This window comes from Knufia obscura (assembly GCF_036327395.1).
Source record: "Knufia obscura strain CCFEE 5817 isolate CBS 148926 chromosome Unknown scaffold_13, whole genome shotgun sequence".
In the NCBI taxonomy this organism is placed as follows: Eukaryota; Fungi; Ascomycota; class Eurotiomycetes; order Chaetothyriales; family Trichomeriaceae; genus Knufia; species Knufia obscura.
Window position 1 is genome coordinate 59,786 of NW_027042699.1, and position 12,264 is coordinate 72,049.

Below are 12,264 nucleotides of genomic sequence, written 5' to 3' on the forward strand. Positions count from 1 at the left end.
GCCCAACAAGCGGCTTTGGCTGTGAAGCCACAACTTAGAAAGTCTAACAACCACCACCTAAACAGCTAACAACACCCAGCTGAACAGATACACTACTAGTAATCCGATACCCGAACCCACTACTAATACTAACCCTCGAAGCGCCTCATCGCACCCAAACCATCATCCGACATAAACCTCACCCTGCCATATCCACGCCGCGGCCTCGGCAATTCAACACGGAGCTCCATAGGCTCCTTATCCCACCCAGCCCATACATGTATAACATGTTCCGGATCTGACCTGTAAACCGCTGGGCTTGGTCCAACCCCAGGAACACAAAGTGACTCAGGCGCCAGTGCCACTGCCTTTCTAAACCCCGTAGTGCGCCGACTACCCAGTAATACCGGCGTCGATGACAACGTCGCCTGCTATGGCGCTGGAAATGGAGCTGGAGCTGGAATCTCAACGTACGGAAACAGCTCAGGTTCATCCCCAAAACCACTGCCCGTCCTCAGCCTCTCCGACAACCGACGATTACCCCAAGGATCTTCACTTTTCTCGCTCTTAATACGCACGTCACCCTACGACGCTTCACCAGCTCTAGCCTCAGTCACCCGTGCCGCATTCTGACTCGCAGACCTGTACACCTGCGCAGCAACAGCAGCCAGCCTGTCGCCCTCATCCGCCATCGGTTCCGCTTTTGGTGGTGCAGTCGACGGCAGGTGTGCAGAATGTGGTCTGTGGAACGGCGAGTATCTTGAGAAAGGTGTATGAGGAGTCATTGCTGGCGCGGGTGCTGGCGCTGACACTGTCTTGTCTTCGGCTGCATCGCGTAATTGCTGGTCGAGCGGTGGTGGCCGGACATTGAGACGAGGAGATTCATGCGGATGACTTGGTGGTCTACCATTACTACTGCCATTCTGCGGCGGGGTCGGCATGCGTGGTGTGGAAGCTTTATTTGACGACATATCGACGTCCATCTTGTCATTCGTCGCAGGTGAATTTGAAGTCGGACTTGCTCTAGCTGGATCGCCGAGATCACCTTTGGTCTGCTTGAGGATATTGTCCCAGTCGGATGAGCTCGGTGCAGCGGATTCTGCTTCTTTTTCTGCCCGTTCTCGTGCCGCTGGCGCTGTGCTCTCGAGCTCGTCTAGCGAGACGTCTTTCCATGAGCATTTGGCATGTTTCTTAGTGCAGCCAAGACATGCTGTGAGGTTCTTGATGCAGTCCATATGGAGGCGACGACACCGGTCGCAAGGAGGAATGACTCGTTCTCCTCGCTTCATGGTCTCCATTCTGGATATCATCTCGGATTTGTATGGTCCGCCATCATCTCGATTCCAGGTATGAGGCTTCTGTTGTGGCATTAAAGAGGCCGGTGTACTTGGAATCGGCACTGAAGGACCTTGGGCCTCTGGTTGTTGTACGGCCTGATTCCTGTCCGGTAGTGCGCCTTCGGATTGTCTTCTAGACTCTTGTCTTCTTGCTGACATGCTTGCCATGCGCATACTATCATCAATGGCAGGTACTGTCTCTCCTCGCGAGGTCGATCGCTGTGCAGCAGTTAGGGTCTCACGGCGGATAGTATCGGCTGTCATGCCTGCAGCTCGCTCACTTGGGGTAAGGAACTTGTTCATCCAGTCTTCAGCTTGACCACCAACTGGCTTCTGCTCAGCGATATGTTGTATGGGTGATGCCAAAGAACCATTGATGGGCATCTCTCTTGCTATATCCCGTGGCATGTCTCTTTGCATCTCCCTCTGTAAATCCTGTGGTATCTCTCGTGGTATATCCCGCGGCAGCTCTCGTGGCATCTCTCTTTGCAGCTCCCTTGGTGGCTCCCTAGGTAGTTCTCTAGGCATCTCTCTAGGCATTTCTCGAGGCGGTTCACGAGCGACGTGATAAGCAGGATGTTCAGTCGAGGATAATGAATGTCGTGCATTAACCGCAGTGAAACCACCCGCCGAGATAGAAGGTGAATGAGTTGGCATAGCTGCTGGTGCTTGTGTTGGTGCTGGGGCTGGCGCAGTCACGGGTGTAGGCGCCGGCGCAGGTGCGGGCTGGGGCACGGGTCTCGGAGGAGCGGCGTTATGGTCAAAGGCTGGCGAAGGAGGGAGGTCGTTCGACTTAAGAACATTTTTATGGCTGTCTCCCTCGACTTCTCTTCTTGCAAGGATGGCTGCGCGCCGGTTCTTCAACCGATGTACTAATTGCCGGGCTCGGGCAGAAACTACACGTTGTTAGCAGTGAATATGCCTGGTTATGAGGATGTATTACCTTGATCAGCTGAATGAACGACCTTAGCAAGATTGCGATCGAGTACTTCTAGCACCCCAAGCTCCTTCTCTTCGTCTTCCAAGATCGGCTGCGGCGGGATGAGCTTCTGCGGCATTCCACTCCGGATGAGGACATAGTCTTCCTCGGAGATCTCGACGCGACATTGCTTCAGATAGAACTGACAGACACGTATCCCATTCCTGGTCTTCTCCAAGTCAAACTGTTCGGGCTTGTTCTGTGCGAACTCGACGACATCGAGCCATGTAATGTTGGGGTCGCGGCTGTTCGACTTGAGGATGCGCGGAGGCCCTTCAAATAGTCGCTCGAATCTTTTGAGCAAGATAGGTCCGACTGGGCAAGCTCCCAGGTTTCCGGCTAAGCTCTCATGTCGCTGTAAGACACCATCATATTCCGAGATCAGTCGCAACAGCCTAGGCAGCGGCTCCTCTGCAGTGGCTAACGGGATTGTCTCTTTCTTCTCCCGCTTCAGGTAATTGATCTGTAGTTGTCCTGTACCAGTCTTTGGGACTTTTGCAGGTGGCATCTGTAGCTCACCCGTCGGCGAGGCAGGTCTCTTGTACGGGTTGCCTTCGGCACTCATCATAGCAGCGGACATCATCTTGGTTTGTGGTCATGCGTGTCGCAGAGCTGCTTACAATGTGTTACAATAAAACTGAGCGTGGCCGAGCCACCGAAGGCGCAGGCGGGCGTTTGCCTGCGCCAAAGGTCAGTTTGTGGTGGTGGGGAGCTAGCTGGGTGTGCGGAATTCGGGGATGTAGGGCCTCGGCGCAATCTAGAACACTAAATTTATGTTTGGTGATGATGGAATGACAACTCAAAGAAGTAGAAAGCTAACGAGAAGGTCGATGGTCTAAAGCGAAGGCGTGGTGAGTAGAAGAAGGACAATTGTGTGGGAAAGGTAGAAAGTGGAAGGGGAGGAGAAAGGTTGCAGAGGAATTCGGGGGAGGAGCAGAGGAAATGCAGGCCTGGAGTGCGAGGTGCGAGGGTCACCGAGAGAGCCTTCATAAGCCTGAGGAGAAGCGGCGTAATGTTGCATAGCGTATCATTTTGTGCTTGCAAATAGTGAGCATGGCGCTGGTGCTACTGGCCGAACAAAGGGAACAGCGGAACGGAAAGCTCAGGCAGGATTGGAGATTGGCACCTAGGAGAATCGCGCTATCCAGCTCTGGACCGCCTGAACCACCACCACCAGCCAAAACCCAAGCTGACCTGACGCCGATGGTGGTCCGCGCTGACTACCCTAAATCGGTCACAGCCCTTGCAACCAAGAAATAAGAGGGCGATTATTGGATTGGAAGGGCCACTTTCCGAAGGTGCGAGCGACGTGGGCGTAATCATGCGACGTAGGCAAGCGAGGGCCAGCCAATTTTGCTAGGCTCCCGGAGGCTTGAGCTTGGGAAGCGTCGTTTTTGTGCGCGATGGCAAGTCCTCTGGCTAAATCGGAATGCAAGTGGGTCCTCCACCGCACCTTCACGGCTTGGGTCGTCGCTGCCACCTCCGTCTCAGCTTTTGGCTTGCCGGAACACGAAGCTACGAGCTCTACGACAATTCATGACGCGTATGACCACAGCAGCTTGGTATTGCATAACGTTGAATGCTATTCTCTTGCTGGCATGAATCTGGTGTTGTTCTAGTCGAGCTTATCGTAAAATATAAGCAAGAAGTTTGGCTGACCTAGACTCATCTACTAGTAATGTACGGAGTAGTTCAAGTTTCTATGTACGAGCATTTTATCCGCCCGCAATCAAGGTCAGCTCTAGTACCTCTAACTCGTCCTTGGTGATCTTCTTATTCGTTACTAAGTCGTGCGGCAAGAGACTCCCTGAGTCTTTAACACATGCAGTTTCGAGCTTCCGCGGGTGTAACAGGCATCCTCCGACAAATGAAATGAAGAGTAAGCAGGTGGGAGCGGAAAGTGAAGTTTTAGGCGCGATGCTAAGCCCACGACTCCAGCCAATCGTGTCGCTTGCTGTCCCACTTTTACTCTAGCACCATATTTTCGTCCTCTCGCCAATCACAATTCACCGCGATGCTCATTCGAGTTGAAACAACATATATTCACCATGTCTGAGAGGGGCCATTTCAGAGGTGGTCGCGGAGGTCAGAGAGGTGGAAGAGGTGGACATGATCGAGGTGGGCGCGGCGGAGGCGGCGCTGGCAAAGACCAGGAAAAGCCTAAGAAGGAGAATATTCTTGATCTGACTAAGTATATGCACAAGCAGGTCCAGGTGAAGTTCAATGGCGGAAGAGAAGGTGGGTAGTCCCTCGTGCGCATACGAGGGCCCGAGAGCTGACTGTGGTTTAGTCGTTGGTACTCTCGAGGGCTATGATCAATTGATGAATTTGGTTCTGGATCATGTCAAGGAAACGATGCGAGGTAGGCTTCTGTGGCTAGGCTCAAGATGGTTCTAACGGGTCTTGCAGATGACGAAGGAAATGAGACGACCCGTGATCTTGGGCTAGTCGTGGCTCGAGGCACACTACTGGTACTGATATCGCCTGTTGACGGAAGCGAAGAAATTGCGAACCCGTTTGCTCAGCCGGCTGAGGAATGAGAGAAGAGGAGATGACGGACGACGACGGACAACGATCTTGGCAAAGAGGGTAGCAATGGCAAGCTGGTTGTCCTTGCCACATGTGCTGTGGTCGGCTTTCATAAGGACTAACCTGTCACAGCGGCCGCAACAGCGGTTGCCGCCAGTTATTAGCACGCGCTCGAAGCCCCTCCGTTTGTCCAAGAAACAGTAAAAGGCATCATACGCTTCACGGTCATCAGCGCCACTCAACTACGTCTACAGCAGTAGGGAAGACGCCAAGCATGAAAGCAAGGAATACGTTTTCAATGAATTCCGATTTTTTTGGTCTTTCGAGATCTTTTTTGTACTCATGCTGTAATCCAGCCACTTTCACTTCCTTCGCGCACCTCTCCTTCAATCACTTGCTCTGACCATGATGCTTTATGCCCCAACTGCTTCGACTAGATGCGCCGGGCATGGCTGTTCAGATCTTGGAAAGCCGACTCAATGGCCTTCTTCAACTCGCGATAACTGACAACAAAACAATTCTGTTCGTCTCTGCTGATGAGCGTAACGCGCTCATCTGTTCCTGCGTCCAACTTGTTCATGCATGACAAGATGTGTGCCAGATCGATGACAGGGCGTCCCTGCGAATCGACCTGGTGGAAGACATAATCCCGGAACAGCTTCAGAAAGAATCGCTCACCGTTCTCTGCCCACTGTCGATCATGCTCGAACTCGGGCCTTTCGTTGATGAAGTTCAGCTTTGTAAGTAGGCGCACAAGCCGCGCATTCTCTACTTCCCTCGCCAATTCGGTGTGTAGATTGTCGTCTGCATGCAGAGCTGCATCGAACGAAGCAATCATCTGTGAGGAGATGAGCGTAATAAACTGATCGATAGTTCGATCTTGATATTGCTGAGCGCTGTACAGCCATACCATTGCGTTTTGTAGTTCTGGCTTGTAGAAGCGCTTGAATTGATCCATGGCTCGAGCAAAATTTTGGCTTGCGTCGGCGACGTTCGCCCCCACGGACAGGATAGTTAAGCCAAGGTTGACCAGGTCTTGTCTTTGTAATTGTGCCAAAGGAGTTCCAGCTTCATGTTGAATAACGTCCATGACTGCGCACCCGTTCAAGCGAACTCTGTTCTTGCCCGTGACCAAGACTTTCGAGGTGTCCAGGACCCGTGCAGCAAGACCGCTGTTATGGACAGTCTTTAACGCGGATGCCAGCTGAGTTACATAGCTCCACAGTACGGTCTCAGATACTTGGTCAATGCTACTTCGCCCTCTCACATGCCTCCCATGTCCTATTTGGTGGTGCTCTGCTAGCGTCTTGGAAAGAGGGTGGTAGTCGGTAACAACGAATAGGGAGCTGTCGCCGAAACTCCGATTTGTGAAGACGTCGACGAGACGGACGATTCCCGCATTTACTATGTGCTTCCATGGCTGTACTGATCGTATGGCGAGTTCGTTCGTAAGGCGAAACCCTGTAGATGTTAGACTGCTCTTGTGAAAGTTCTGCTGACATACCCTCAATGCGGCGCAGGACAAAAAAGTGCCCATTTGCGCTGGACTGAGCCTTGTAGACCCAGGAGTGGTAGCCGCCAAAGATGGAGGAGCTCTTATGGTGCGTGGTATCAAGTGGCACGAGGGAGTGGTAGCTTTCGATATGTTGGGGTAATTGAGAATTAGGAAGTGTCTGCAAGGCTGCAGCCATTTTCTTCTGAAGATCCTCTCGCGCTTCATTAGGCAGGAACAGATCATGTACAGACCGCTGGTAAGGGAGCATGTTAGTGTTGTAGGGTCCGATAGGCGCATATTGGTGGTATTGAACCTTCTAGTAGTTAGCATGACGAGTTGCACACATAGGGACAGACAAACGGGTTGCTGGAAGGTCGATGGTGCCTGGAAAAAGGTTGCACCATTCAATGAAGGATCAAGATATGGATTCAATTGATGTTGGACCGCGTGGAAGGCCTCGAAGTGCGGAGTTCTATGGTCATTGGCATCGTGTGCTTGCTATCGCGCAAAGAGTCAGCGATATGTGTCTTTGTAGTTTTCGCAGCAAGAAGCCGACTTACAATGGCACTTGGGTCTAGCCGACCAGGCACGAATTCCTGAGCTCCAGGCAAAGCCCAATCCGGAGTTCGTGCATCTTGACGAACGGGAGGTGTAGAAGTGTTTGGTCCTAACATTCGTGTGAGGAGGCGTCCACAAGGGGAAGGCTAGAGTCTGAAAGCTGCGTACTTGAGATGATCTGCTTTGGCATAAACGGGGCTGCACTTGCAGCTTTAGGAGAAATGGTTGTGCTGGCCGGCTTCAAGGTGCTCTTAGCACCATCGGCTGGTGAGAGGAAAGAAGGTGTGAAGCTTGGCGAATCGACATTGAAGGACTTCTTGGATTGACTTTGTACATCATGTCAACAATTCGACCTTGCAGGTTGATCGATGGGCCTACCTTTCTGCTGCTCCGTCCACTGTTGCGGGCTTTTCTACTTTATGATTGAAGGCGCAACCTGAGCTTACTCAGCTCTTGCAAAATAACATGTGACGGAGCTGGGTACCTTTGTCCTCATATCTGCACTTGCCATAGATCGTCACGTTCCGGCAGAGGACGTCCTTCGCGTTATCTGTTGGGAGGTGACGTATCAGCAATTGAGAGCCACGGAAGCGGCAGGTGTGCCTTCTCTTTCACTTGGGAAGCGCTCCCATCAATGCGCGACTCTGTGAACGGTTGTGGCAGGAGCACTCGACATACCCTTGTTCTTGCTCTTTAAGTTTGGGGGCAGTATGTTCGATCTCGGCTCTTCAACACTCGCTTTGGAGACAGCGGCCATTGCTTAGATGCAAACCTGGCCGCATAGCAACGCGATCCATTGGTAGAATCATGCAGCGTTCTTGCAAAGTCCCGCGATGGTCATGTTACCGGTTTGTTCTTGAGGGGAGGGTCTCGGTCGCAAGTGTAATGGTTGTTCCGGAGCATACGAGAAACTATCCCAATTCTACCAAGTTAAAAGCATGTACTCAAGAACGTAAGCATGAAACTGAAGCCAAAGACGACTGCTGCGTCGAAGAGAGTCGGGATACAGTACTCGTAGTATGAAAGCCGCAGCCGCAGCAGGTGGGACAGTCACTAGTCGCCGCAGTGGCAGCCCCATCTCCGCTGCCGCGTTTCGCGTCCTCCCTCGCAGTTCCACCACGGATGACGCTACGTAAGTGATCTTGAAAGATATTCGATTCAGCCTGCGGCTGTCACCTTCCGCTTCTAACAGAACAGAGCAATCAGACATCAAAGATATATCGCCTTCATTTCCCTACGCGACACTCGGGTTTCCTCGAACAACACGTTGCACCCACGAATCCCTGAAGACGTTTCTGATCACACGTTCGTGCTCGTGAACGCAAAAAGTGTCAGTACGCTCGGGCTACGGCCATGTCGAGTCCAGATATTGCGCAGCTATCCGAAGCACAGCAAACAGCACTCCAGACATATACTGCAGTCACAGATCAGGACCCAATAACCGCCGTCCCGATTCTTCAGCGATCGGAGTGGAATGTGCAGATAGCCATCTCGCGCTTCTTCGATGGCGAGCCAGCCTCTGATCCTGTCGCAGAAGCAAGAGCCGCTCAGTCCGTGCCAGCTCCGACCTCCAGGCAAACAAGTAACCTTCAGTATGAATCCCTGCTGGCAGCCAGTTCAATACCCCCACCCAGAAGATCATCAGAGAATGTGGTTCAGCGGATAGATACTACTGCAACAACAGTTCCTGCCTACCGACCTCCGTTCCTCCTCACCCCATTCCTGACGCCTTTCAATCTCCTCTTCCGCCTGTTCAGCACCGTCCTATCGCCCTTGTCCTTCCTCGTCCCCTCCTTCCTTTCGAGAATCTTCCGGAACCTCTTCACCCTGAATTCGCAGCCTTCAAGACGACAACTACCTCCCGCTGATACAGCTCGACGATTCATTCGCGAATTTGAAGAGACTTACACTCCCAACCCACCTTTACCGTTCGTAGAGTCGGGCTTCAACCTCGCTCTAGACAATTGCAAGAAGGACAGCAAATTTCTCCTGGCTGTTTTACTTTCTCCTTCCCATGATGAGACTCATACTTGGGTGAGGGAGACCTTGATGTCCTCTCAACTCTACCAGTTCCTCCAGACACATCAACACGAGCTAGTACTATGGGGTGGCAGTGTACAAGATGCCGAAGGTTACCAGGTATCTAGCTCCTTGAATTGTACAAAGTTTCCCTTTGCAGCATTGATCTGTCAGATCAATGATGCCAGTGGCACTGGCTCTTCCCGTGCTGGCGACATGGCCGTTGTCATGCGTGCTGTAGGTCCTATGCCTGCTAGTGAGCTTGTGGCGAAGCTTGGTACCACCATCACAGCCCAGCAGGCCCAGCTCAGTGCGGCCAGAGCACAACGAGCAGAACAACAAGCCTCACGTAGCTTGCGTGAAGAACAAGACTCAGCCTACGAAAGATCGCTTGCCCAGGACCGTGAACGAGCAAGGAGAAAAAGAGAAGAAGAAGAGGCACAGGCCTCGGCAGAAAAGCAGGCACAAGAGGCGGCAGAGCAAGAAAGAAGGAGACAGGAACAGGCAGGAGAATGGCGTCTATGGCGGGCCAGCCAGATACCAGAAGAGCCAGAGACAAGCACTTCTAATACCGTCCGTCTCAGCGTCCGCCTGCCTGATGGCAACCGTCTTATCAGGAAGTTTGATGGTGCTGCATCCCTCGAGGACCTCTACGCATTCGTTGAATGCCATGACCTGTTAAGCCAGAAAGAGAGCGTTGACCTCCAGGTCTCACGACCCGCCGATTACAAGCACGATTACAGGTTCCGACTTGTCTCACCTTTGCCACGGAATGTGATTGACCTCGAGAACGGGGGCACTATTGCGGAGAGGGTAGGTAGGGGAGGAAATCTCATTGTCGAAGAGCTTGATGGTGGTGAGGAAGAGGACGATGTATGAATTGGCAAACCATGAGCGTAACAGGACAATATCCAGTGCCACCGCTGAAAGCTCGCGATGATCCTAACCTGCCCGAAGGACTAGTAGATTGCGCTCTGCTATTGATGCCGTTTTGGGCCAGCTCTGGTTTTGTGGGCAATTATATGTCAATCACAAGCACGTATCGGCTGTGATGGTGCAAGGTTATCAAGGCCAAGGCATGTGTTATGCTGACAGAAATCCATGCAAACAAATTCGCTGGAGGATCGATCAAAGCTAAACCCCCGTTGGTTCAGATCAGACCATGAGGAATCCGTAAAGCACGAGGAACATCTTCGACGGTCTATGATTTGTACAAATCCTTCTCAAAGACCTGATATGTCTTCTCCTTGGTCACAATCAACGCTTACGGACCCTTGTCTGCTCTACTTGCAAGGCAATGCAAGCTTCTTGCAGCTCACAGTCATACCAGTGTTTCACTTCGATCATGTTCTCACTAACAGTCAACCACAAAGGTCTGCCTGAGCTGCAATACTGACACTGCGAATTCGCCTATGATCGGGTCAAGAAGGCAAGCGCACATCACGTGAGTTGCTGTGCAGCTTCCAGAAGTGCAAGCGACTGGGCTTGGATATATGTTGCTATTACGGTTCATTCTTCTGATCCAGATTAAATACACCAGATCCTGGTTCTCCTCTGCCTTTGCCTGCGCAAATCGTACTTCACAGTGTACGCTCATAGCATGAACACCATGGCATTAAACGGCGGTCCTACCCTCCTAGCGCTGCCTGAAGAACTTCTATCAATGATCTGCACTGCATACTTCGATTACGAATGGTCTGTTACCCTCGAGAGTCACAACTACGACAAAAGCAGTTTTCAATCACGTTTCGCCAGAATCTGGTCCAGACAATTCGACAGTATCAACCATCGCTCCACACTGTCCGGTGTGCCCTCCCTCGATCTCCTCCTAGTCAACAAGAAGGTCTCCAGGATTGCAAAAGACGCCTTGCGCAAAACGTTCGGTGCGCTCTTAACCATTGCCGAACGCCGTGAAGACGAAGAAAGCCAGTACTTCAGCCATTGTCAGGCCGGCACACTCATAGCATGGATTCGAGACAACATTTGCATGATCAAAGCGGAGGGTCCTGCAAGCCTGGAGTACCCAAGTGGTTCGCGCGAAGCACAGAGATGACACTGCGATGGTCGACACATTCTGGGATCAGTTTCCCAAGCTAACTCAGGTTGACATGGAATGCGGTGGACGCTGGGGACTTAACAGCGGCACATTCGAACCGAAATACCCAGATTTCCAAAAGCGAGTTCATGACAGAATCGAGCATATTATGCCTCGAACACTCAACTACAGTGTCTACAGCGTCTTTTCGCGGCTCATGCTGAAGAATCCGAACCTCACTCTTAGAATGCATTTCCTGCTTGGTGTGCCGTTTCCCACCGTGTATGGTCCAGACAATCTGTTGGCCAACAGACTTGCGGTATGTCCTTCGCTTGAGTCGTGATGGCTGGCTGCATGCTAATCGATATCAGCACTGTGTAGCGACTGTTGCGGAAGTTGCGGTCGAGAAGAGCGATGAAGAAGGTGGTACCCGATACGTTCCATTTCACTATAATCTGGCCGATGTGAAGATGATCGAGCCGCATCAGAAGCTTGAGAATGTGCCGTTCATGGACTGGTGAACACGCGCTTCGCATGGTTCAGTACAACGACACTGGTAAGGTTACAACTACTACTTGCCGTGCCCTCGTCGGCACAGGGTGTTAAGCTCAGAGATTCATCATGCCGGACGTCCAATCGTGTGCCTGGATCGCTGGAGGGCACCAGTGGCTTGAGAGAGACGTGCATAGGCACGATTCATGTGACGATTTGAGAGATGAAGCACCAACAAAGAGAGGATGAATGAGGAATCTACAGTATGTCCTACAAGCGAGGCAAAGCTTAGTAAGCTGCCAATGGCATTCAGACCAATACAATACAAGGCACGACATTCTCATGTAGAGACGCTGTTGGATTGTCCATCGCTCCGCAACAGTCTAACGCTGTGCAATAGACTGGTTGGCCTGTCATAACGTGACCGAGGAATCAGAGTCCAATGATCGCGTCGCAGAGTTCTTGGCTCCTAACATATGAGATCTGAAAGTCTGGGAAAGGTGATGACACAAACAGAGAAGAGGTGCAGGCAAGCGAGTGAGCAAAGGAGGAAAGAACTGAATTATCAACCATGCCAACAGAAAACCGTGGGGGCGAGGAAGCAGCTTATCTCGGTGGTGGTCCTGACACACATTCTACCTCCTCCGACGCAGAAGACTCATCCTCAATACAGGGTATTGCGAACATTGACCAACCAGCGCCATCTGCCTGCCTGCTGGAACAACCTCTACCTCATCGTCGGTTTACCCCCCGGCTGATATGTTACTGACGCCGTGGTTTACACAAGCGTCGAACAAGTATCGGCTGCTGCCCATTGTCACCCTCATGATCTTGTCACCGT

General features: G+C 51.9%; 6 protein-coding genes across 6 annotated transcripts; 4 read left to right on the plus strand and 2 right to left on the minus strand.

Annotated features, from left to right (window-relative positions):
• Window positions 1–563: 563 nt before the first annotated feature.
• Window positions 564–2,878, minus strand: PMZ80_009202 (uncharacterized protein; the record flags this gene model as incomplete). Its single annotated transcript, XM_064877597.1, has 2 exons — window positions 564–2,212; window positions 2,260–2,878. The coding sequence occupies 2 exons, from the start codon at window positions 2,876–2,878 to the stop codon at window positions 564–566; spliced, it is 2,268 nt and encodes a 755-aa protein (XP_064726322.1).
• Window positions 2,879–4,343: 1,465 nt separating this feature from the next.
• Window positions 4,344–4,835, plus strand: lsm7 (U6 snRNP-associated protein Lsm7; the record flags this gene model as incomplete). Its single annotated transcript, XM_064877598.1, has 3 exons — window positions 4,344–4,533; window positions 4,586–4,657; window positions 4,705–4,835. The coding sequence occupies 3 exons, from the start codon at window positions 4,344–4,346 to the stop codon at window positions 4,833–4,835; spliced, it is 393 nt and encodes a 130-aa protein (XP_064726323.1).
• A 422-nt stretch (window positions 4,836–5,257) lies between these two features.
• PAN3 (PAB-dependent poly(A)-specific ribonuclease subunit 3) lies at window positions 5,258–6,993 on the minus strand (the record flags this gene model as incomplete). The annotated part of the gene is made up of 4 exons (XM_064877599.1): window positions 5,258–6,285; window positions 6,329–6,632; window positions 6,680–6,817; window positions 6,880–6,993. The coding sequence occupies 4 exons, from the start codon at window positions 6,991–6,993 to the stop codon at window positions 5,258–5,260; spliced, it is 1,584 nt and encodes a 527-aa protein (XP_064726324.1).
• Window positions 6,994–8,230: 1,237 nt separating this feature from the next.
• Window positions 8,231–9,775, plus strand: ucp10 (UBX domain-containing protein 10; the record flags this gene model as incomplete). Its single annotated transcript, XM_064877600.1, has 1 exon — window positions 8,231–9,775. The coding sequence occupies one exon, from the start codon at window positions 8,231–8,233 to the stop codon at window positions 9,773–9,775; it is 1,545 nt and encodes a 514-aa protein (XP_064726325.1).
• Window positions 9,776–10,505: 730 nt separating this feature from the next.
• PMZ80_009206 (uncharacterized protein) lies at window positions 10,506–10,949 on the plus strand (the record flags this gene model as incomplete). The annotated part of the gene is made up of 1 exon (XM_064877601.1): window positions 10,506–10,949. One exon carries the CDS (start codon window positions 10,506–10,508, stop codon window positions 10,947–10,949), a length of 444 nt encoding a protein of 147 aa, XP_064726326.1.
• Window positions 10,950–11,004: 55 nt separating this feature from the next.
• PMZ80_009207 (uncharacterized protein) lies at window positions 11,005–11,452 on the plus strand (the record flags this gene model as incomplete). The annotated part of the gene is made up of 2 exons (XM_064877602.1): window positions 11,005–11,250; window positions 11,303–11,452. The coding sequence occupies 2 exons, from the start codon at window positions 11,005–11,007 to the stop codon at window positions 11,450–11,452; spliced, it is 396 nt and encodes a 131-aa protein (XP_064726327.1).
• Between the last annotated feature and the right edge of the window lie 812 nt (window positions 11,453–12,264).